General features: G+C 43.6%; 1 protein-coding gene across 1 annotated transcript in view; it reads left to right on the forward strand.

Moving 5' to 3' along the window:
* QTRT2 (queuine tRNA-ribosyltransferase accessory subunit 2) overlaps positions 1-26,161 on the forward strand; it is a 48,845-nt gene that overhangs the window by 20,784 nt on the left and 1,900 nt on the right. Inside the window, exons 5-9 of the mRNA XM_085886155.1 lie at positions 1,429-1,794; positions 8,489-8,670; positions 8,876-9,015; positions 23,011-23,080; positions 26,066-26,161. The exon at positions 26,066-26,161 is cut by the window's right edge and continues 1,900 nt beyond it. Of these exons, the coding sequence (XP_085742281.1) occupies positions 1,429-1,794; positions 8,489-8,670; positions 8,876-9,015; positions 23,011-23,080; positions 26,066-26,161 (854 nt within the window). The remainder of the gene's footprint in view (positions 1-1,428; positions 1,795-8,488; positions 8,671-8,875; positions 9,016-23,010; positions 23,081-26,065) is intronic.

A 26,161-nucleotide genomic window follows, 5' to 3' on the forward strand; every position in this document is an offset into this window, starting at 1 on the left:
CTGTTTATAGCTGGCTCGAGATTCAAACCCAGTCTAGACAGCTCTGAGGTGATTGTGTATACCTCTGAACTATCCTGCTAACCCATTACATAACCTATCGTGTATCTTTAAATACCAGAATTTTTATTCAACAGAATTAAACTCTTAAAATGGCCAAATAAACTCCGGGACAATTCTACAAATCTATTGTTAATATTAAAGCAATGTGCTTCATGAATGGCCGAATTGTAGGGAATCGTGCTCGAGCGGGTAGTGTGGCTCCCCACCCGGTCGGAATCCAAATCCTGTGGTTCCTTAAAGCGTATCTGTTTAATAAATTCTCATCTCCTCCAGCGATTACCCAAACTGGGCCAAAACGGTTTGCATAGGAAATGGCGGTAATCACACGGCACGTGTGCTTGAGGAATAACAGTTTATTGAAAAGAGACACAGAATGATGAAAACGAGAATCCCAAGACGAAAGGCAGACCAAAACAATGAATCAAGATAAATAATTAAATACTAAAATAAATAATTAAAACAAACTAAAATGCACTTAATACAATAAAGAACCTATGGTACAACATGCACTCTTACACTCATGCACAAAGGGGAGAAACCAGGCGAGATTTTTAAGGATATGGTTGGCAGGTCTCCAAAACGAAGCATGGGGAAGGACTACACAATGGCACAGCTCAGCACTACGGCATCTGATGCCACCAACCTCGGAAAGAGAGTGTAAGTGTCCCTGGCTCCAACTAAGTGTCCTCGGCCCACTGCTGCGAGTCAGTCAGCTTCAAAGAGAGCAAGAGGAGGGCAGCGAGGAGCAGGAAGAGAAGGAACGAGTCTGTGTATGGCCTTTAAACACCTTCCCCACGGCCACCACCACGCTTTCAAACATTCTTCGCTCACACCCTGGCATCAGCCAATGAGTTGGCACATCATGATGGCAGAGTGTTGTCACTTGTGCCACCCAAATCAATGACTTGTCACCTTGTAACACACCAATGGGAGCACACTATTGGGGGTTTCTTGTAATGGCATGCCGGATGCCTTGTACTCATAGCCGGGTCTGCAAGGGGGGGTTTATCAGCCCAAACGCAAACAGACGCATCCAAATCTACCTCCTCATCTACCTTGCCTGGGTACCTTGTCTGGTTTTACAGAGAGGACACATGAATTACACCTTCCTATCTAATCCCGATGTCAACTCCACCGCCTGTCATGGCATACACAAGTACAGGTTACAAAAAATGCTCCAACCTACATGAACACACGTGCCATGAAAACTTAACATGCTGGCTAATTTGTACTCGCTCCAACATAACAATATATATATATTGATGCTCATGATTTATTTTTGTGTAATTCCCTGCTGTGCTTGTATATTGAAAAGATATCCCCTTCCCTTGTTTGTAACCTACCTTTTCCACATGTTTTTTTTCTTAGTTTGTATCGGTGTGGGCCACCGGAGGCCGTGTACAACTCACCGCAGCGCGGTTTATCTCACTCATAGAGGCCGTGCGACCAGACTGTTATGTTGCCATGGCTGACATCTTGTCTGATCATAAAGCTATCAAGCCCAAGTTCGTGCAACCTGGTGAGCATGAGCCCACCAACCTCGCAGATCCAGTGCAGACTGACGACCCTGTGGTTGACGGACTTGCCAGTGTTGCACTTGCTGATAACGAGGTGAATGGACTTTGTAAAGCAAGTACCTTTGAATCCCAAGCAACGATGCATCAAGCCAGGCGTGCACAGTGTCGGACATTGCAGTTCCTGGACGATTGCCTCGCTCTGCAAGCACGTTCGCAGGTTTTTGCACACTTTCTCATGATTATGCACGTCTCAAGTACGACACCTCATCATTCCAATTTGACTGATTATTTCCTTAAAACACTGGTTATCTATATAATAATACATATCTGCCATTTGCTATGCTCTGGTTGGAAGTTCTGCATTTTTATCCCCATACTTTTTGAAAAAAAATGGGAGGATATTGTAGTCGAGTTTGTCTGTCTGTCACGCGATCTTCTCCTAAACGCTTGTGCAGAAATTCACCAAACTTGGTGGTTATGATCACCGCATGGCAAGAAGTCGCGAAAGCAGTATCATTTTGGGTTCCGCCCCTTGGTGCTGGGTCAAAGGTCAAATGCCAAAAAATACAGTTACGGGCACATTAAAAAAATATTTTTAATAAAACTTTATATATACAATCAACATTGGGGGATGCATGAAATATGCAACAATTTTTTGAATTTGATCCCCAATTCATGCCCTGGAGGTGGGGACTTGTGGTCACAGGGGTCAAAATGGAAAAAAGAAAAAGTAAACTCAAAATTTGTTGGGCCATTCTGGGTAGAACTTTTTGCCATCTTTCAACTTTGCTTTAGGTGGGAAGGGGCTGGGTATTTGCGATGGCGCGACGTCGACTTCGCTCTAGTTTGAATTTAAATATGGTATTCAAGTTCATCGTAACTTTAAATGGTGCAATTTATATCCATTCCTGTTGTTGGCTTAATGGTTCGAGTGGTGGGCTTGGGACCCAAGGATCCTGAGTTCAAATCCCACTCTGCTGTTGAATTAATACCAGGTATGGTTGACTCTGCCTATAATCCTTTTGAGGTCGGCAAAATGAGTGCCAGCATGCTGGTATCCTGTGCCGGAGTGGCGACCCATCCAGGATTGTGCCCAATAGCCAAGGAGACTGCTTAAAGGTCCCCTGACACGCAAAAGTACTGAAATTTCATATATATATATATATATATATATATATATATATATATATATATATATATATCCTATAGGAGTTTTTCATCGTGATTTCCGATCTGACAATGTTTTTTCACAATACTCATTCTGTAAAATGTAATAATTAAAAAAAAAACAAACCTCTTCGGGAACGCCCCTAAAAATTCTCCTGAAAGGGGCGTAACCCACATGACGTCATATACAGGATTACAAAGGCTGCACGCTAATTACTCGGGTTGGTGGTCTACGTGATTCTATTGGCTTTCTGTGTTTCCACATTTGATTGGTCGACTCAATCGCTTCGTTCATTTCTGCTTTAAAAAAAATCGAACATTTGGTTTTGAATAATGGATGGCATGGACTTTCATTTGTCTGGTAACTACAGTGAGTGTGAGAGAAATTAAGGATTTTGGTCTGAATCACATGGAGAATTGTGGGATAACGTAGTCGCGGGAGGTGAAGTTCAGGCAGCTGGAAATGAAATACGCCCTTGGCAGTTCGAGCCCGAAGCAGGACAAGCAGAGGAAAACGGTGATGAAATTCCCGGCATTCATTATGATCGGGAGGACATCGAAGGAAGACTTGGCAATAACAACTGGTTAGACTAAATCCTATTCGTAATTCAATCATGTAAATTCGACTTGCTCGATATCAGAAATATTTTAGTGAGGTGACGTGACCAGCGCAGCTCAGCGCAGCGGACTTGTTTCTCCGCGGCGAATGAATCACAAGCAAGGCCGGCGCATGTCATCAGCCGTGTCTCTTCGCGCATAAAACGAAGCAACCTCGCTGTCTGGATACGATGAAAACTTGTGTGCAGAACACACCTTGTGACACATAACAATTGTCTCGAGTAGGCCGATAAATCTGACGTTTTGTTGCATTTTTAACTCTTGAATCTGACGTTTTGTTGCATTTTTAACCTCCACCATCGAAGATCGGCGGTTACTGTTTTCACCCCTTTCTGTTTGTTTGTTTGTTTGTGAACAGTATGACGGAAAAACTCCTCGACGGATTTCTACTAATATAAACTTGGTGGGGGGATTAGGTATGGTCCAAGGATCATGCCTTAGATTTTGGACTTGGTCCAAAATCCAATATGGCTGCTATGGTGGCCATTTTGAAAAAATATTTGAATTTTTTTTTCTTGCATTTCTACATATTAAGTGATTTCCAACCCCCCCTCCCCCCAAAAAAAAATTGTAAGAGAAAAAAATTTTTTGCAACTTTTTTTTCAACAAAATTTCGATTTTTTTATTTATTTTTATTTTTTGCATTTCTTCATGTTATAAGTGATTTCCAACAAAAAACATGCCAAAATTATAATTGCGGCTGATTTTGGAACTTCAGGTGGATATACCCATGTAAAATCAATTTCTGTCTCAAGGAATCTAGTTATGACGAATGAATTGAGTATGTAATAGTTAAAAGTAAAAGGGAAGGTTGCAAACTATAACTCTGTGAGCACTGTTGACATCAAATTGAATGAATAGGATATCAGGTTCACTTGAGTGACCTCACAGTATTGGTGGCGGAGGTTTGCACTCTACCGAGTGCTCCCCCTCTCGTTATTTATTTTATTCCTACTGTCGTCATGTAGCACCAGTAGAAAACAATGAAAAAAAAGAGAATAATAAATAAAAGCTACAGCACATCGGATTTATCGGCCTAGTCAGACGGACGACGGATTTATCGGCCTCGTCGGACGGACGACGGATTTATCGGCCTCGTCGGACGGACGACGGATTTATCGGCCTCGTCGGACGGACGACGGATTTATCGGCCTCGTCGGACGGACGACGGATTTATCGGCCTCGTCGGACGGACGACGGATTTATCGGCCTCGTATGACGGACGACGGATTTATCGGCCTAGTCTAGAGTCTAGACTCTAGACTCTAGAGATCTCGAGTCAATCCACTCTGTGCGAGTTTCTGTATGTGACGTCAATGCTGCGATTCGCTGAAGTCAACTTTTTTTTAGGGGCGGGGCATAGCAAGTTGTGAAAAGCACAATAAATGATCGAAATATTGCTCTAATTATCCCATTTTTGATGTAAAAAAAACATGGGTGATTTCTTCATTAGGAAGGTCAAGTTATTATATAAATAACCAGAAAGTTTTGCATGTCAGGGGACCTTTAAGCAGCACGAACACTCTGCACGGAGTCTCGTCCCGATGGATGGATTTATATCCCATCAGTTTTGTGGTATGCTATGAACTGAAACTGATCTGTCAAGATCCATTGAATATTTGATTGAACAGTCCCAGCTTCCAGCTTGATTTGTCATTGGATCAAAATTCTTATGTGTGACTATTCTGTCCTTTCCTGCGCCTGTAATCTGACATTCGTCAATCTTTTGTATTTACAGTTTTACTCTTTAATAATTCAAAATATTTTATCTTTGTGTGAAACACTGGAATGAGCTATACAGGGTGTCGTCATGGACCAGCCCCAAAAAGGGCAGGATGCAATGGTCTCACGGATTTTCACAAACTTTACATTAAAAGTCGTCGAAGTCGGTGCCTTTTCTTCCTTCATGTCTTCATCAGCAGGAGAAATGGTTCACATGAAACTTGTGGAAGAACAAGCCCTGACTTGAAAGCCAAAGGATACCCTGAATGCAAGGGTGGTGAAAATGCCAAACAATAGCTTTTGCTAGGATATAAATATGCCACGGTAACACAAGCATTAATATCAAGAAGAATTGAAAACGAGCAAAGATTCAAGAAGAAATATAAAAAGGAGACAAGAAAGGCCAGTGAAGATAGATGATTAGTGAAAAGGAGTGGTCATTGTGACACAGCGGAGGGGGTTGGGGGCATGGTTAAAATAACAATTCAACATTTCCTGAAGTTTATGTAATGTCATTCAATCTACATGATATTTTGAAGACTTCGCTAACACTTAGCTCAGATTTGTTTACATCTGGGCAATTTTTAGGTTATTTCTCTGATTGCAGTTCCTGGATGAAGACCAAACTGGATCCAGACCAAACTGGCCATGTGGCATCGTGATCATGCCGTAACCTTCGGTTGTGCTCCCCATGTCTGTATCTTCCCTGGAAAGGGGGCCACAGCCTTCCTCCCATAATCTCTCAAATTCAATAAAACATATTTTCCTCACAAACTACATGACCGATAATGGACCAAATTTAGTACGATACAGCAGAACAGTAAGGTCAACAGAACAGAACAGTGGATTCGCTCCCCATAAGAGGCTGAAAAGGGGGATTTCGCCTCATACGAGGTTCGTCTAAAAAGTAACGGGACTGAGCCTGCTGTGTGCTCCATTTACACAAATTGAATGAGCGGGTTATCTCACAGTCTTTTGCAACATTCCAGCAATATATATCATTGGTGATGGTTCACTGTGCTCATTGTTTGATTTTTTTTACAGGTCGTGCTTTACACGTTGTCTAATCTGAGTTGTCGCACTATGAGTCCTGAGCAGAGAGCCAATCTGAAGTTTCTTGCCAAGCTTGGCAAAACACCTTCCGAATCCTTCGCATTGCTGCAGCAAGTCTATGGGGAAGAAATGATGTCACGTACATGTGCATTTGAATGGCACAAGTGGTTCAAAGAGGGACGGGAGGAGGTTGAAGACTATCCACGGTCTGGAAGACCTTCAACAAGCATAACGGCAGACACATCGAGCGTGTGAAGCAGAAGGTGTGTGCAGATCATTGACTCACGGTGCGGATGATTGCTGAGGAACTTTCCATCAACAAGGACACTGTCTGGAGTATCATCGCTGAAAATCTCGAAATGCACAAAGATGGTCCCCAAGCTGTTGTCCGAGGACCAGAAACAGCAGAGTCATTGTCTGTCAAGACATTATCGAGCACCTCGAGGACGATCCAGACCTGCTCGGGAGAGTCATTACTGGCGAGGAATCGTGGGTATTCAAATACAATTCCAAGACCTAATGGTAGAGTCGTCAGTGGAAAAGTCCGGCATCACCAAGACCAAAGAAAGCAAGGATGTCGAAGTCGAAGGTCAAGGTAATGCTCATCGCGTTTTTTGACATCAAGGGCATCGTCCACTTCGAGTTTCTATCACAGGGTCAAACAGTGAATCAATACGTGTACAACGACATCCTTCGGCGCTTCATGAGATCAGTCCGGGACAAGAAAAGCGATCTGTGGGAGAACAACGCCTGAGTGCTCCACCATGACAACGCCCCTGCTCACAGTGCCCTGAGCATCCGACAGTTTCTGGCGGAGAGGAACGTGCTAACTCTGGAGCAACCCCCATATTCGCCAGACTTGGTCCCTTGTGATTTTTTCCTATTCCCCAAGCTCAAGGGGGTGATCAAGGGGACCCAATTTCCTGATGTGGAGGCCATCAAAAGGGTCATGACGACGGAGCTCCGGAGGATTCCAGAAGAAGCCTTCCGGGGGTGCATCGAAGCGTGGAAGAAGAGGATGGACAAGTGTGTGAGACTGGAGGGAAACTATTTTGAAGGGGACAAGCTGTGATTTCAATATATTTTTTGGAATAAAATTTCTGTGAAGTCAGTCAGTCCTGTTACTTTTTGGATGGACCTCGTATTCAGGTAATTTATTTCAATATCTTCTCAGAAACCGATGGCCAGATGCAGACCAAACTCTTCGTGAAACATAAGGACCATGCCGTTAACTTCAGTTGTGCTCCTCATGACCGTACCACTTAAGGAAGGGAGGCCATGGCCACTTCTCCCTCATCTCTCATTTTCACCCTGCCTGTTGGGAAAATAACTGTCAGTCCACCATGGGGCACATATATATTTTTAAAGTAATCTTATTTATCTTTTCAAGTGTTGGTGTGTGTTTTTTGTGTGTGTTTGTTTGTACATTTGTACATTATTCTTTCACTGCCGGACTGTCGTACCTCGAGGCCCCAAATGATGGGTGTCGGTATTTCAGAATCTAGGCAAGGTTTTCAGCTCCCACATGTTGGCCATTACGTCCATTTTGAGGGCACCAAAGGCTGCTATAAAGCTTATATTGGGATGTGGGGTCAGGCAGTGCTTCTACCAGCCCACAGGTGGCAAGATGTAACTACCCTGAGGCCAATAACTCCAAAGCTTTTCAATGTCCAACATCCCAAAACCACCACACACAAAACCACCACCAGCGCACATTGCTCGCATATGTGATGTAGGGCACTCTTTAGAATGTGCATGGACTGGCTCGGGCCTTGACTGTACTGCGCTCTCCGTGCCGGTACCAGCCACATTATTTGCGCACCAGGCTCAGCAAGGAAGGACCCAGGACAGAAGAAGTGTGAATCCAGGCAGGACAAACACTACAAACCACTGAGCAGTAAGTAGCACCCCAAAGCAGCAGGAACCATGAAGAAGAGAGGTAGAAGCAGGTATTGTGCATGGGGGAGGGTTCAACAATCTAGGGAGGGTGAAGGCAGAGTGTAGATGCACACACTTGGGTGGGGAGGAGTATATCTTTCTGAACATGTGTTCGACGCATTTCATTAGTTACAGGAATTACATCACACTTATTCTAGCATGTACCATGAAATAACTCTTCTCATAGATCCCCCATTCTATCCCCTAGACCAGATCCATAACAGTATCAAATATGATGATCCTTTAAATAATGCGCTCGCTGTCGTAAATAGGCTCCGTTTCCTGTATTTAACATTTTGTGGATGTTGTCTGCCTTATCTCATTTTCTCTGTGGTTCTCTGTGACTGACCTGTTCATTCAAAAGACTACTTCGTAATGCCATATTCCTAAATGAAATAACATGCTTTGGTCAGGCCTTGCATGACACTTCAATTCTCGCCCCGGTGCTGGGCGCTGGGATGGCAAGTGATGTCATTGCATTTGTCCGCAAGTTGGCCATCAAGCCAATTTCTGGCTTTGCCTTGCTGGGTCGTCAAAGCTGGCCAGATGAACTGTTGACTGCTGTGGTCACAGAATTACCTGAAGACAAGTTACGGTAAGAGTTTGCTTCTCATTTTGCAAAATAGGATGCCATAATATTCAATGCCAATAGTAACATTTTCTTAAAATGATAAATGAAGTAAAAGTATCATTAGTTACACAGCCTCATGATGTGTTTGCTTTCCTCAATAAGTAACCATGCCTAGCAATCCCTATTTTAAGCCCAGGATCAGTTTGTGGTTGCGTGACCATGTGAGCAGATTGGTTTGTGGAATCGGGGAGCCGAGCGCGGTGCTGGATTGCGTGAGGAGAGGTGTGGACTTGTTTGAAGGTCACTACCCTCAGGTTGCCACAGCATGTGGTTATGCACTCACCTTCTACTACCCAGGCCTCACTGCTGGTAATTAGGACAGCTATTATTATATCAAGAAGTTAATACAATTCAGGACTTTATTTGATTTGCCAAATTGTGCAAACAATTGTCAATACCTTTTACCCCCATTGTTCCAGGCAGTATTGTGTTTGTTGTTCAGAGAAACAAAACAGCAAAAATTAAATATTTTTTGAAGTCAAATTTGAATTATTTTGCTGTTTTTTACCATCTAATAAAGAGGAGGAGGCATCTTACCTTCTGGCTCGCAGCCGTGACATACAGCTCACAAGGTATTTTGAACTCCGAAGGGGATTCAGTTGTGCCAAGTGTTTGGTTGTTTTTAACTTCCACCACATCGCATACTTCAATCAAAGTTCAGTTGGTTTCATCCATGAAACTAAATAGCCTTGGGTCAAGAGCCCACACCAGTGAATTAAAGTGGTGACCCTTTCACCTTTCCAACCACCACATCTCATTGTGCCACTTGTTAACTTTTCATTTCATGCAAATCTTTTCCATTTGACTTTCCTCAAAGAGAAGTATCCTTGAGTTTGGAAAATTTTTGCAGTCCTGTTTTGTTCTTGCTGTGCTTTCTGTGCTTGTAGTGCAGTAGACGTAATGCATAAAACGTTTTACCGTATTTTCCAGTGTATAATCCGCATTTTTTTTTATCGGCAAAAAAGGTAAAAGTTAGGGTGCGGTTAATATACGGGTATAGAAAAGAATCGGTCTTAAAAACGATCAATGCAGAATTTAAATGATACTAGAAGCACCCGCTCCCTCCGGGAGCCGTCAAGGGGGTCATGTTATTATATTTATCCCTATTTTACTCCAAGGGGTCCCAGGATTACCCACCCAAAAATGGTTGCGATCGGTTCAGCCGTTTTTGCGGTACCTGGGAACAGACAAACAGACGGTGAATTATGGTAAGATTCCAAATGAACACTTTTTTTTTTAGCAGTTGGAACTGCTGTTAAGCTAAATTTCGCCGTTTAAATTTTGAAAATCGGTTCAGGTTAAGAGTTTTTACAGCATTTTGTTAACCAAGTGCAGAAATTAAATAACTTAAAAAAAACAAACCCAGAGACGCCCTGAGTTTCGATGCGCCGCCTCGTGGCTCTGAAATATAGAGCCTCGTGGCTCTGAAAACGCCACTAAACACAAAAGACGAACAACACCTGGTCTCGCATCAAAAGAAGAATTATTCACAACAGCTGGAGTCTTTGGCGAAGAAACTTGCAGATCGAGTGTAGAATAACTTTATTAACACTCTGAATATAGCAAAAAAGAAAAACAACAGCGAGATTGTCCTTCACGTTAAGCCGTGCACCGAACCTCTCTTAACTCACTCTCAGCTCCATCCCTTTTTGGCCCGCCTCTGTAAGAGGGAAAACGCATCGGTTACGTTCGAGTGAATGGATGCTATCCTGGTCTTTGGAGGGAAAGGATCACTACAAGTCTAATAACAGAGCACCTACTTCAAATAAGCTTGCGTGTAATGTGATGATCAATACTACTGGTCACAAGAAGGAGCGATTCACCATCATGCTTGCCTGCACCACAGACAGTGGCAAGCTTCCCATGTTTGTCGTGTTGAAGAGGCAGACAATGCCCAAAGATAAGTTTCCAGCCGGCATCACTGTTCGTGCGCAGCAGAAGGGGTGGATAGATGAGGGACTGGTCCAGGACTGGGTGCACACAGTCTGGAGTAGTAGGCCGGATGGCGGTCTCTCCCTATGACGGAGCATGCTAGGCCTGGATGCGTTCGTTTGTCACAAGATCGACGACACCAAAGCGCTGCTCCGTCACATCCCAGGCAACGACACTCCCCACCAACACCGATCTTGTCACATCCCAGGCGAGATGACATCGCTCTTGCAGCCCCTTGATGTGTCCATCAACAAGCCATTCAAGGACGGACTACATCGCTACTGGTCCAACTGGATAATGAGTGGGGAGAAGACTTACACCAACAGTGGGAGGATGAAAAATGTCGACCTGGATCGTCAAGTTGTGGGAGGAGATACCGTCGGACATCATCAAGCAAGCATTGCTGAAATGCTGCATCTCCAACAACATGGACGGCATAGAGGACGACATCATTTGGGAGGAGGAGGCTGCAAATGACAGTGACAGTGACGGGGACTTGCTCTACCCTAATCCGGACAAGGAGTTGTGTGCCATCTTCAACGAAGAAAGCATTGACGAGGATTTCCTCTGGTTTAGCTGAAAAGATTCATCAAACCCAAACGGCCCTTTTTAGGGCAACAAATCCACAAGAAATATGTATGATACCAGTATGAATCCCTTTTCTTCCTTTTTCTTGTAACAAAAAAAAAAATCCTCTTTATAATATTAAAAAATAAGAAAGAAAAATGAAAACTTCTTGGTATTCTCTCCTCTCTCTTCAACTTCTTGAAAATGAGAATAAGACTGTTAGATGAAATTACGTAAGCATGTTGATACCTTCGTCAATTTGTTTCATACAAAGCTAATGTACAAACGTGTTGAGATCTAGATCAGAAAATAATGATCAATATATTCATTTCTTTTGAGTGTGAAAAACATGGGTGTGGTTAATACACGGCCACGGTTTATACACCGGAAAATACAATAATCCAAAAATAATTGACACAGAAATAACTCCACTTACACGTCAATGTACAAAATATCCAAAACATTGGCTTTTATATTCAGGAATAACAAAAAGATGCTATTTCCAATTACGTGTCACTTCAATGAAAAGTGCAAAATTTACTACTGGAAATTTTTTTTTTTTTTCCTTTACAAGGACTCCTTGATTTACGCTTGAGATGTGTTCCTAAAAAACTAAATGTCAATAGAAAATAATTTTCTTGTAGGCATAATGTTATAAATTGAAGATGTGTTTCTGGGTGGAAATTTCCTGTCATTTAACTCTATCTTAAGTAAAGACAGAAAATGTGTAAATGCAGTTCCTATAAATAAATACTAAAGACAAAATAATGAAATAAATCAATAAAGAAGGTAAATAAATGAATAAATTATGGAGTGTTTTAAGTGAATGCTTAACGTACTCACCAAAATCTGTGGGACACAGTGATTGTCCAGACCTGGGAGGTGTGGGTCGGGGTGGATCGGTTTCTGAGACAAGGCACTCAATTTTGTTTTGGTGATGTTACTTGTAATTGTCATCAGTCGAGCGAGGTAGGCTGAGCGTGCGGACAATGTCCACCAAATGCTACTCATGCTATTAATCTGTTGTTCTGACTGAGTTTTGTTTTGCAAACAACCGTAGTTGATCTAGATTGGTCTTGTACTCAAAATCGACTTACCTATGAATGAATGAAGGAAAGAAAAATGGGGAAATTAGCCATTTCGACTTTACTCCACATCGACTTATCGGCCAAAAAATACCAAACACAGGATGAGACAACAGAGACTGAATTCCTGAGTATGAGGGACCTCACTAGGCTAGTAGCTGGTGGACCAATGAGTGACCCATGGCAGACAAAAAGACAATTGGCACCGAGCAGATGACAGAGTGAGCGGCACAGAAAAGACTGCATCGACCAGGCAATTCCAATACCCAGGCGATCAACCAATCAATAGAGGTGAAAGCCCCAGTTGGAGATTGAGATTATCTCCAGCTTTGCATGTTTATATCTTCACCCCCTCTGGCACCCACCTTCTCGCCAAAGGCAGATTACAGACCAGGTAACTTCCTGACAGCCAATGAGCCATGACACGCGTGACTGTAGCGCCAGGCCACCAATCAAGGCTCTATGCACTCACGGGCCTTGCAGCCAACCATGACCCAGTGCGACAACTCTCCCCACCCTTTACCAGCCTCGAAGAACCAAAATGGCCTGTTCCTGTCCATGCTGTTCTTTGCGATCCAATGTCATCTGCATTTACCTGGCTTCACCTTGTTCCAGATATGGGGGAACTTGAAAACGTAATGCCTTACCCTCTCTTTCCAAAATTTTCGACAGCCCTGTCACCTCCATAATGCAACAATAAACAATATACCTTTATCCATATACACTTGGTACATGTCCAAAATGTTTGAAAAACTACACAATTACAATGAAGTTAAGGCCTCACAAACGCACTACCATCCCCTACCCCATGCACCGAACAACATCAATAAGTTGAAACAATTAGAATTGGAATGTAAATAAAGGATTAGACTTCTGAGCAATCTAATTTCTGAGGATTGAAAAAAGCATTTTTATTAGTGAGGTTTACAAAATATATTATTCTTGGTCATGATATAGACTCATGTAGAGACAGAAAATTAATGATATGATGAAAATGCAAGTCTCATCAACAACAGTCTATCATCTTCATGATTCCTCTTTTGTCACTACCTTTGGAACAAACTCCCACACTCTCTTCAAACCCACTCTTCCCTCCAGGTCTTCAAAACAGCTGTTCACCACCGTCTCTTATCTTCCCCCATCCAAAACCACGATCTTTTCTACCCCTGTTAATCCACCCCCAAACCCACCTCCTTCATATTCCCTGCTTTCCTTCCTGAAAGTCCCTGTCGTGACCATCTTGTTTACCCCACCCCATCCCTCTCCCTTCCACAGATCTCCTCATGTCTCTGTTCCCCAATGTTTTGCACTTCCCTCTCCCACCTCTCTTGTCTCCTGCTCCCCTTGTTATACATTCTATGTGTTTGCTCTTGTACGAGCCTTGATATTTTATATGTCAAAAACAAATAACCAGAAGGAAATAATTATTGGTGCTGTATTTAGACAAGGTTTTCAACTACAGTGTTTGCACACTGCTGTACATTCAAAACCATAATGATGACATGTACATCAAGCACCACATATTTCATCCATATCAGTTTGGTCAGGGCTCTGGTAGCAGTTTACTTGTACATCATATCAATTCGATTTACCTACATATTGTTGTGTCCATGCCGATTAATGCTGACGCTGGACAGATGGACTAAAACTGGCTTTAAAGACACTGTTCATTATTACTTCACTTTACCATTCCCCAAGGTCGCCCAAACGAGCCGAAATCACGGCAAACTCACTCACTCACGGCAGATGGTGTCCAGAAAGCAGATGGGTGAAACGTGCTTTCTTACCTTTTAAAGGTTTTAATTTTCTATTGAGAAGCACACGGAGAGGGTTGACAAGACTCTATCATAAACGGAACAAACGAAACGAGTTAGTAGATACAAAGAGGAGAATGAGGTACGCAAACTTGTATGGGTTCCACAGATCACACTTTTACAACACCATAATAATGCAGGCAGGACTTCCCTTTTCTCTGATGCACAGGGTGGACGCAGTTCAACACAACACAACCTGTTTTAGAGACCATGTGCAAGAAGAGAGCCAGTAACGATGGTGCCCAGAATAAGTCAAATGGCCATGAGCAGACTCAATGATGAGTAGGCCTTAAACTTGGCCACATTGTCCCATTTGTACTTTTTTTTTTTTAGATCCTCGTGGAGGATCTCGAAGTCTTACTCACGTTGTTGTTCTTGTGGACTTTTTTGTTTCACAGCCTCCAGTTTTCATCGAAACTTCCTGAAACTTGGCATATATATGTACAAATACCCTGCGCAGACAGTAACCATCTCCGATTTTGACAATTCCTCTGAGAAAAAAAAGTTATGACGTCAAAATATCTCCGCTAATGGAAATTGCCTAAAAAATTATCTCCGAAACTAGGCAAGCTTTTTGAATTCTGTTTGCGGGAATCGAACAGGGCATTAGCAGAGATTAATTACCACACATATGATACATCACTATGACGTCATATCAATTTTTATGATGTCATTCCTATTTTTTGAGTTTTTGTTTCACAACCCAGAGTTTTCATCGGATCTTCGTGAAACTTTCCATGTATATGCAGAAAGCCCATGCGCAGGCAGTAACCATCTCCGATTTTGGAAATTCTTCCTCAAAAAAAAAGTTGACGTCATAATATCGCCGCTAATGGAAATCTCCTATACCATTATCTCCGAAAATAGGCAAGCTGTTTGAATTTTGTTTGCGGGAATCGAGCTGGGCATTAGCACAGATCATTAATCGCAAACCTGATACATAACAATGACGTCATATTCGTTTTTATGACGTCATCATTAAGATGACGAGGATCTTGGCTCATTTGAGCTTGTTTAGGCAGAGGCCTCCTGGCCCTCTAAAAACACAGGGTGATCCCAGCTTGGGTCGATTCCATACGAGGCTTCTCCTCCAAGCGAGATCTCGATCACTCCTTTCCACATGAGCCACTCCTGGTGCTTTCCTGATGGACTCTTGTGCACGAGCCTCTCTTGCACACCATTCTCTCCTGGTGGAATCCCCGGTAGACTCTTCATTCTCGACTCCCATGCAATAGTTCTCTCTTCTTTTTCCTGGGAGGAGTCTTTCTCTTGGTTGCCACCCATGGGGGCACCCCCTATAAAAATAAACGAAATCTTTTCTCCTGGTCTCTACTGCCCATTATGCCACCATGGCTGGCACACACTGGCCAGAGAGATCATAATTGGCCTTTTTGTACACGTGGCGTGTGCCTCTGCGATGGGAAGTCCTCACCTATCCCCACTCACAAACAAGAGGTTTTGCATGTACATCATTGATCTGTCCACCCTGTATATAAATTACATTACATACGCTGCCTCCTCAGCGTCACGTGTAACAAATGACTTGCTCTGACAGGTCCCTGTTACATGGCAAGATGGTATACTTGAAAGACATGGACCATATTACACTTACCACAGTCGAGCTTTGCCCCCCCCCCCCACCCCACTCCCTTTCACATCACAATGTATTCACAAGACAACCTCTCAAGTGTGACTTTGTTCATGATGGAAGATCTGGGGACTGGAGATAGGAAGAAATGTACCTGACCATTACTTGTCTCTGATGCATGCTTTGATGCAGGAATACGGTTGCTTTATTGACCTATTTTCTGTGTCACCCTGAGAGCCTTGTTTGACTCTCTCGATGCACACATGATAATGGCCATTCACAGAGTTTGTACAGGGCTTGTAAATCCTTGTATATGCAATGATTACCTCAAATTTGAGGCCTTCAAAGCATGGAGTTTTGCCATCTAATATATAAAAGGAGCTCTGTATCGGCATGTCTGTGTACGTCCGTCCGTCCAGCGGGTGCTTCTATTTTTTCTCAAACGAGCCTTGAAACGGCATGGAAAATGAAAAAAGTAAACAGTCATTGCCTTTTTCATGGTTTAAATTGTATCGGCAATGATTTTGCATGATCGTGTAGAATGGACGGAATTCACAGAATCTGAGATTTAAAATGGGAAACTGATTCCAGCATGGGACTAATGGTGAAATGCACCACCCAGGGGCACTGCGAGGAATGGTGGTGGAGACACTCAAACGAGTGAGGCATGCTTGGCCCCACCCATTTTAATGCAGACTGCAGAAGAAGATGACGCAGAATGGAATTTATTTGGTAAAATGGAGCTTAGCTTTTTTAAAAATGGAAAAGGAACTTTTTTGAAATGGAAAAATTGGTCCCCTTGTCTTTCTTTTCATAATTGATGAAAGGGAGGTAGTCGTGTCTGGAGAATTGGCCAACCATCGGTTTCTATACCGGGAGCCCGCGGGGCTTAGCTGAACCGAAGAGGGGACCAATTTCCGTCCTCATGGTAAGATGCCAGATGATATTCTCACCTCAGAACGCTGTGTCTGCTGGGACACTGCTGCTGGGTTGACATTCTGTGGTCAATATCCTTATCGCGTAATCAGCGCAAGCTCAACCTGGCAGCGGAACGGCCCCAAGTCGGTTTCTGATATTAGTCGTATAGCTTGTAACACGGTACAAACAATGACAGACGATTTCACCGCTGGAATACTGGTGACAGACGCTAATTAGATGCCGCGAAAATCACGCCAGCTCAACCGAACAGCGGAACGGCGAAAACCAACGCAAAATGCTCGCAAGGGGTCCCCTGAGTACAAAAGGAGCACTGTCAGACAACTTTGTCGCTGGGCCCCCCAGGACAGACGCTCTCTAATTTGGGACCCTTTGGTTGCGCTAGCTCAAACAAACAGCGGAACGGCTAAAACCAACGCAGAATGGTAGTTCCAGGTCCCCTGAGTACAAAAGGAGCAATGACAGACAACTTGGTCGCTGGGCCCCCCAGGGACAGACGCTCCCTAGTGGGGCGTTCCATGTGAAGTGTACACATTTTTCAGCGAAATTTTGACATCATCTTAGATTTAACTCTTTTTTTTGTGTGCAAGTGTTTGTATCTACGGTAAAACATTATGTGTCAATTTTCAGACCTGGGGGCCAATCGGGGCCCATTTTACCCCCCCCCCCAATTTGGGTGCCCCCAGTTGACCCACAATCTTCCGGTGGCCATATCACAGGTTGTAGTGGTCCGATTTGGCTGATCTTGGTATCAAAATGCTCGTAAAAGCGAGATCTTTCGAATCGCATAAAGTAAAATCACTCCGAAAGAGTAATTGAAAATGTTGTAGTTTGGGGCGCCCTTTGACCTTGGGCCCCGCTCCCCAGCCAAACCGATGGTCCCGATTTTTCTTGTGAGAATACCCCTTCATATACTCCAACACCTCAGCATAAATGAAAATGAGATCTCAATGGGTTCAAGTGTGAGGATGGTTTTATTGTTTGGGGACTCGGGTGCTGGACACACAATACGCCACAATACATAGCACAATATTTGAACACAAGATTTCCAATACACTATATCAGTATATTGTGCATAAATTTTCCACATGCACATGCAGGAACTGGAAGCGATTCTAGTACGAGTAAGAGTTTTTCCTGGCATATTATCGTCAAGATTTTTAGCCAACCAATGTTTTATTTGACAGCTGTGTTTTTTTCTTTTACTGATTGTGTAGGTTCTACCTGCAGCAGTTTTTGGTTCTATGCAAAGAAGTATATCAGAAATGTCTAAAATGCAGTGATCTTCAATATCAGAAAAAAATAAACTATTTGTGGGCCCGTTTGGATGAAGAAAATTCACTTTCAATTCATGAGTGTCCTGAAAGGCTTCCATGATGCAGGCAAGCCACCATTTTCCATCATAGTGCACTGTGACATAACCTGAGAGTTTCCCGTTAAAAGTTGGTGTAGATTTTGAAATAGCTGACTCGATAGGGTGTTCCTCACTAAGGCTGAATTCACGTACTTGAAGAGCAGTTTCAGAAATAGGGATGAAAGCATGAAGTTTTTGAGTTCCAGCTATGGTTTTGGCCGTTTTTAACCTTTCTTCCAGATTTCGTTCTTCCTCGTCATACACCTCTTGGATCCCGTAACCGAACTTCATTTCATTCAAACCATTTTCAGCAAAGGCGAAAAGATCTTTTGGAGAAATAATTTGACGTAAGGTCGACAAAGGCTCTCGCGTGTTGCTTCTCGTTTGACTGTACCCCCCAAGCCATCTGAAGGGCCCTTGCCATGACTTGTGGCAAAAAAATGCCATTCTGCGTCAATACCATACTCTGATTTGTGACGACATAGGTTTATGAAGGCTTTGCAATTCTTATATTGGCCAGCGCAACCGTCTGAGAAATAGTAAAGCTTCTTTACTTTTCCAAAGCTAGATTTCAAGTGTTCAATGAGCATTCTTTGGAAGTGTTGGACTGAGACAACGTCGTGAGTACTTCTTTCTGATATAATCGTGAACGAATCGTGGTTTCATTTGCCATCGTCTGATTTGAAATAGTAAACCCAGGGGTGAATTGTCGCTTGAGAGCAGTTCCAATGGAATCCTTGGGCCGCATCCTGTACGACAAATGAATAGTTCTCTGAGAAGTCTCCAATAATGACAAATTCTCCTTCACCGATTTCGTCTTTCTTATTTTTCAGAAACTGAGATTGGGCCTTGGCAATGAAGTCTTGTCTCATTAATTTTACCGTGCATTCACAGAATTGATTAATGAATTCTTCCAAAGCAGGACCATGTAGCTCAGTTCAGATCTGTCGGTGGATGTCCACCGTTTAAACTGAATTTCATCAATATCCTCCAGTTCATAAGCACTCAGTATCTCGGTTTTGAAGTCTTCAATTGATGGGCAACTTTCACAAGTTCTGAAATAACATGCCGTTTGTGCTGGGTTACAAACTATGTGTGCTATCACATGATGATAGCTAGGAAGTTCGGCTATCTGTGGCATTTTGAAACCAAACATCATGAGTTTCACATTTTGATGTATCATACATACACATACACTGTGTGTACCGCTTGAACCGGCCAGGACACACTCCGAGGGACGGAGCATGGCGAACTTCGCGAATCCAACTTTCAAGCCAGGGTTCTTCTCTTTGAATTTCTGAAACGGTTCACTTGAGATTGTTTAGTACCAGACACTTTTGAATTTTGTCTTTTCCATTTTCATTCCTGACCACCACACAGTCCTTTTTTCCTGGCATTATTCGGCTGACTTCATCACTTCGGTAATATTCGGTTACGGCGGATTTCACTTCGTCAGGCAATATTTTTCCCTGTTTGGGATTTGGAGACGAGAGCATACCATTTTCTTTCTCTAAGTTTTGGCTTGCACAGCCATTCTTTGGGAGCAACTGAATTCACTCATCATCCCTCTGATGCTCATATTCCTAGCAAATATTTTCAGTATACGTATTTGCTCTGAACGGCTCGAAACAACGTATTTTTCTTTCAGGCTTTTGATCACCTCTGGCATGCAGTTTTCATCACATTTTGACGATGTATTTTGTGTTTTCTCTGCAGTGCTTGGTCCAGCAACTCGTTCTAATTTCTTTTGCACAGAATTTTCCACTTTACTTCGCTTTTCAGGAACGTACCCTGGGTTCCTTTCCGCCTTTCTGAATGGGCTTTCTTTCTGGGATTCCTTTCTGAACACACACACACACACACACACACACACACACACACACACACACGCACACACACACACACACACACACACACACACACACACACACACACACACACACACACACACACACACACACACACACACACACGAGTTAATGAAGAGAAAAAGGAGAGGAGATGAGGCTAACAGTCCCTCAATACCTTGCACGATTGCCCGAAAGCTCCACCAGTACGTTTTGTGAGGATGCTCTGCTGGTCAATACCTCCCTGAAAGCTGGCACGTTGTCTCTTGCTTCTTGGCACTTCATGCAGCTCGTGTCAGTCCAGAGAATGAGATGCGACTGTCAGGCATGAAGGGAGGGATTTTGGTGCAGCCAGCAGCAAGTGGGTGGAGAAAGGCCGAGTCCGAAGCAAGTGGGCGGAGTGGCAGACAGGATCAGGTGGGTGTGTGGAGTCAGTGACGAGGTGGTGAAGAAGGGCTGGATTCGGCAGGTGAGTGGGCAGAGAAGGGCAGGTGGAGAAGGCAGAGTCAACAAGTGGGGCGGTGAAGAAGGGGTGGAATCAGCAGGTGAGTGGGCAGAGAAGGGCAGGTGGAGAAGGCGGAGTCAGCAAGCGGGTTGGTGAAGAAGGGCAGGTGGAGAAGGCGAGTTGGAGATCCAGAGAGAGACAGGACGGACAGCTTCGCAATCTGCATTTTAAAAACCCCACAGTGCAGGGTGGGGTGCCACCCCAAAACGGTTTCGTCACCTGAATCGGGCGCTCTGATTGGCCGCGGCCACTGCACGACCCGGCCGTGATGGCCGGAAGCGGCTCCACTCCAATTCTGGCAAGATGGTTTCAAGCTGCGGAATCGTCTCACTCCGACCCCCATGATATGAATCGCCTTGCACCGAACTCCGTGATATGAATCGCCTTGCACCGAACTCCGTGATATGAATCGCCTTGCACCGAACTCCGTGATATGAATCGCCTTGCACCGAACTCCGTGATATGAATCGCCTTGCACCGAACTCCGTGATATGAATCGCCTTGCACCGAACTCCGTGATATGAATCGCCTTGCACCGAACTCCGCGATATGAATCGCCTTGCACCGAACTCTGCGATATGAATCGCCTTGCACCGAACTCCGTGATATGAATCGCCTTGCACCTAACCCCCGTGCCATGCCCTGGCGACCCGTGGTTGGTGCTGGTCAATGTGTGTGCTCTGTGGTGCGCCACGTGATCAGGCCACACAGCATGTCTCTGCCTGGTAGCAGCTGCATCGAGGAAAAGTTGCGGGAGTATGTATGCTATCAGCAGGAGACTTTTGTTGCCATCGTGGTGAGCGAAGACTGACGGTAAGACGTCATTATAACCCCATGCACTGACCCCACCAAAGATGTGTGTTATTCGTGCCGCGTTCTGTACAATGATAAAGTATCACGGGCTGCACGCGAGTCCGCCATTGGACACGTGGTCAGCGCGTGGGTCAGCCTGTCATTGAGCATCGTGTTCACGGTTATCAGAGGCGTTGGGGTGCACGGTGCCAGCCCTGATCTGTGTCAGGGAATTGAGGGAAAGGATTGGATATAGTTATTAGATGGAGATTCGGATTTAAAAGGGGACAGATATATTTATTCATGGAGATTTGGATTGAAGAAGAGTGTGCCACATGCATACTATACTGTATGTTTGTTCGCATTTGGTGTGTTGGTTATGCCTCTGATCGCCTGAACAGTGGGTGGGGGGTCATCCTTGCTCTGCACGTGCTCCATGCAGCACTGACGTTTATTGTTGGCTTATAATGCTGCCCTTGGTGTTCTGTGAGGACGCATAGTTACGCGAAGAGCGCAGCTGTGGTTTTTACCAATGGGTGTCCGAGTGTAGCGCCTGATGGCTCACGCGAGGACCCCTTTCTTGGATTTACCTCAGGAATGGAGAAAAAGGCAGAGTTAGAATGAGGTTCAGAGATTTAATCAGACCGAGCTATGAGATTTACACAACGCACTGTCCCGTTCGACCCACTCGAGAAGAAGGAATGGATTATCTGAATGTACATTAATGAAATAACTGTCTGAGGACCACTGTATGTTGGCTGCTCTTGGTGTTGGAGAGATGCGGTCAAAGGGTGGAGGAGCTCCTTGTGAGTCAATGGCCATCCATATCTAGTACCCAACTCTGTCTGCGGACGTCCTCCTGCAGTTGGGTTACTTCTTATGTGGAGGTTGGTGGCAGGATTTGCACTCCGGCCACCGTAAAACCCTTCATTCCGCAAAACACAAAAACGCAAAGAAATATGAAAACCCACTCTGTGGGAGTACCTCCTTTACAGCTTCCCTTCGCAGGGCAGCTCACCGGATGAAGGGATTGGGGCAAAGCCTTCGGGACCCCCAATCTTTGATGATGAGAAGGAAACCACGGGGTAACATTCCTGGGTCAGATTGTGGGGAGGTCTCCAGAACCGCAACAATATATACAATTTCCTTATATTTCCTTATATTTCCATATATATATATATATATATATATATATATATATATATATATATATATATATATATATATATATATATATATATATATATATATATATATATATATACTTTGGTTTTTATGGCAATTAAAATCTTGTGTATTCATAGTTTACCTTTTATACCTCTTGTGCGTTCATTATATTCATTTATCAGATTATATGGGGAGGAGGTGGTAACAGGACTTTATAAACACACAATAGATCATTGGTTAAGAGGCATTGTAAAAGTGTTACCTAAGAAGTGGAATCGGATGTTATTCGTCGAATGGATGCTCTTGAATGTACCGTTGATGTTTCTGGGTTAATTTTGCCCCTGATCTATAAATATGCTGCTGTTTAGGAAGAAGATGATGTACCATCAACTTTGACTGCTTCCGGAAGAGCTTTATTTGTATTTATACGTATGTGTACTTGAATATAACTGGCAATAATCAAAAAGTCTTTGTCACGATAGTGTGATTAAAAATTATTTTAATAATCTAAAAATAAAATTTTAAAAATTTGTTTTGCCAAAAACACTCTGCGACACTCGCTGATGAGCCTCTGAAAGTTTGATGAAGAGCCGTTCAGCCATCTCTGAGAAGAATGGTGACACACACATAGACAGACAGATAAATGGCTCTCATATAATGCAGATAGTAGGATAAAATAAATATTTTGTCCTAGTCTGTTTGCTCTTCTCTACACAGAACTGGCACAGGAAGTCTCTACATCTGAGGGAGACTTATCAACATATGGGATCAACCTCAACGACAAGCGGTCAGTGTTTGCTACTTCTCATCCCTACGAAAAGTTTTTGTCTCCATTGATTGTTTGTTTTCATTTAAAGCTTTTCATAGCATTTTATAATGTTTAATTTCCTTATTTCATGAAAAGCCCAACATCTTCTTCATAAGACCCCACATCTACTTCTTCTTTATAACTTTTTACTGTCACGAATATCCCGAGATATCAAGCTAAATCACGTGATAACAGTCTGTGTGGCACAATATCGAAAGAGCAACTGAGTGCGATGGAGGGCAGCGTGGGGCTATTAGGTGAGACAGAGATGTGGGGTTGTGTATTCCTCCACGCTAGACCGCGATAGAGCGAGGGACTCTTGTCACGATCGGCACATTTTACCACAATAATTCAACCGTGATAGAGCAAAACCGTAATGCGGAAACCTGTGTTCGGGGCAGGCTTCCTGTATAACAAACAGAAAATGTGCATCATTATTATTATTATCTATATATTAATACTGAAGGACCAATTTTGTGCTCCTCCTAGCGGTCGAGCCACGTTTTTCTCGGTACTGTGACCTGGACTGAAAGAAACTTCGTACCTGTAAGAGTGCATCGCACATAGTGGCAATAGTCAACTTTCAACTCTGAAGCAGAATAAACACTTCGTTTTACATTTGTTTACATGGTGACGTGTGACGTCACCGCTGAGAGGCGTCAGGACGTCATGACATCATCGGTCATTCGCTGACGTCATTACGTCTGTCGTCGACAGACCGTCACCGCTGAGCGGTGTAATTCCACTCCTCGAAAATAGCGTCTGCAATGTAAAACCCTCTTCTGCACATGCTGACTACCTCAGAATGTGAATTTGACACAAAAATGTAACAAGAAACATTGTATCTCTCTATATACAAGGTGTGTTCAAAAAGTATCCAACCTTAATTTTTCGTGCGTAAACAAATGAAGCTAGGGAGGTGTGGTTTGGTGCACGAATGTAGGCGATCCTAATCCGTATGCGTGAATATTTTCCCACCTGCAGAAGCTGTCAGTCGCCGACAGACCGCCGATGAGTGAGGAAGTGTAAGTGAGCGCCGTCGGATTTTCGTTTTTGACAAAATGACGGAAAAACTTGAACAACACTACTGCATCAAATTTTCAGTAAAGCTTGGCGATTCCCAAGTGGAAACAATCCGCAAGATTCAACAGGCCTCCGGGAACGAAGCAATGGGCACCACACAGATAAAAGAGTGGTACAACCACTTCAAAGATGGTCGCACATCAGTGGAAAGTGAAGCACGTTCTGGTAGGCCCTCAACATCCCGAAATGAGATTGTCATTGACCAAGTGAGGATCCTGCTGATGCAGGATCGTCGAATCACGATCAGCGAACTTGCAGACGAGGCGGGCGTCAGCATTGGATCCGTTCATTCCATTGTGACTGAGGATTTGGGCTTAAGGAGAATCTCAGCGAAGTTCGTGCCAAAGCTGCTAACGATCGAGCAGAAGCAACTCCGTTTGGAGATCGTACAGGACATGCTGGAGACTGAACAGCGATCCCAAGTTCTTCAACACAGTGTTCACGGCGATGAGACCACAGTGATCCGTCATTTTGTCAAAAACGAAAATCCGACGGTGCTCACTTACACTTCCTCACTCATCGGCGGTCTGTCGGCGACTGACAGCTTCTGCAGGTGGGAAAATATCCACGCGTACGGATTAGGATCACCTACATACGTGCACCAAACCACGCCTCCCTAGCTACATTTGTTTACGCACGAAAAATTAAGGTTGAATACTTTTTGAACACACCTCGCATTGATACTGAAGGACCAATTTTGTGCTCCTCCTAGCGGTTGCATCACGTTTTTCTCAGTACTGTGACCTGAAAAGTTTTGACACGGTGTACGTCAAAGTAGACACGTGCACAAATCAGGGGACTTCTTCACAAGGAGTAGTGTACACCAAAAATGTCGTGTACAAGGACGTTTTGTAGGCCTCATTAGGTAAGGCTATGGAGTACATCGACTGGGATCTGGCTCTTACAAGAGCTGCCACTGGTTGTCATATTGGGTTCATGGAATGGAATCCGTCTGTGATGGGGTTTCGGATAGTTGTTGTTGTTATTATTATTATTATTATTATTATTATTATTATTATTATTATTATTATACAAGCTTAAGTACCTGCCCCAAAATGGTGGGACAACATCGGGTGGCAGAGGTTGGATTTGTCTAAAAAGAGGGCAAAATATCCAGCTTGTGCAATAAAATTTGGAATCAACAAGATTCATTCCTGTTCTCACATCATTTCAAAAGTGAATGTTGAACTTTTCAAATGCAGCACGGGATGTGACCGCCGTAAACAGGAGACAGACGAATGCACGGACAGACACCACGGTTCACAACGTATGATAGAAAGAATAGTGTTAGTGGAGCTGTGATGAGTAAATTAATTACCTATAAGTACTATGCTTTCCTCAATTGGCCTTTTTACAGAATACATGTGCACTGTTGGTCGATCTCCCAAAGATTATCATTTGCTTGTCCCATTTGGGAATGCATGGTTATGAAGTGATGATGAGAATTGTTACCTGTATCTCATCAACCAAGACAGTTTCTGGTGCTCTGCTTTGTGTGGGTATTTAAGAGATTTGCAAGTATAGCCTGTGGAATATAATGGTGCTAGAGTCAACTTGTCATCTCCAAAGACTGTGGAGTCGATCTTGCATTCACCAAGTTGTTTTTTTAAACCGAAAATAAACAATGTCCTGTTTGGTTGTCAGCCTCAATATTTTCTGCAGTCTTTGCAAATGACCATCAGAGATTGTATGCAAGAAGGATGGTGTATATTTTACCCAAAGAGTTGACAAGTTAACCAGTGCATTTTTTTATTCCACTCTATGTTTGTCCAGGAGGACAAAACACTTTCTCTTGGGTTTGCTTGCACTCTGTTTGCAACCTTCGTGCATTTACTGCCTGCTGGTTTGTTCATAATACTCTGACCATGTCCTCTTCTCAAGGTTCCACTCAGACTTTCGGCCCCTGGTTCCTGGTTGCACATGCTGTGCTTGTCAAGCACATTCTCGAGCGTACCTACACCATCTGGTGTGTGCCCA

This window comes from Eptatretus burgeri, chromosome 6, assembly GCF_056783735.1.
Source record: "Eptatretus burgeri isolate ZD-2024b chromosome 6, Ebu_testis_v1, whole genome shotgun sequence".
Lineage (NCBI taxonomy): Eukaryota > Metazoa > Chordata > Myxini > Myxiniformes > Myxinidae > Eptatretus > Eptatretus burgeri.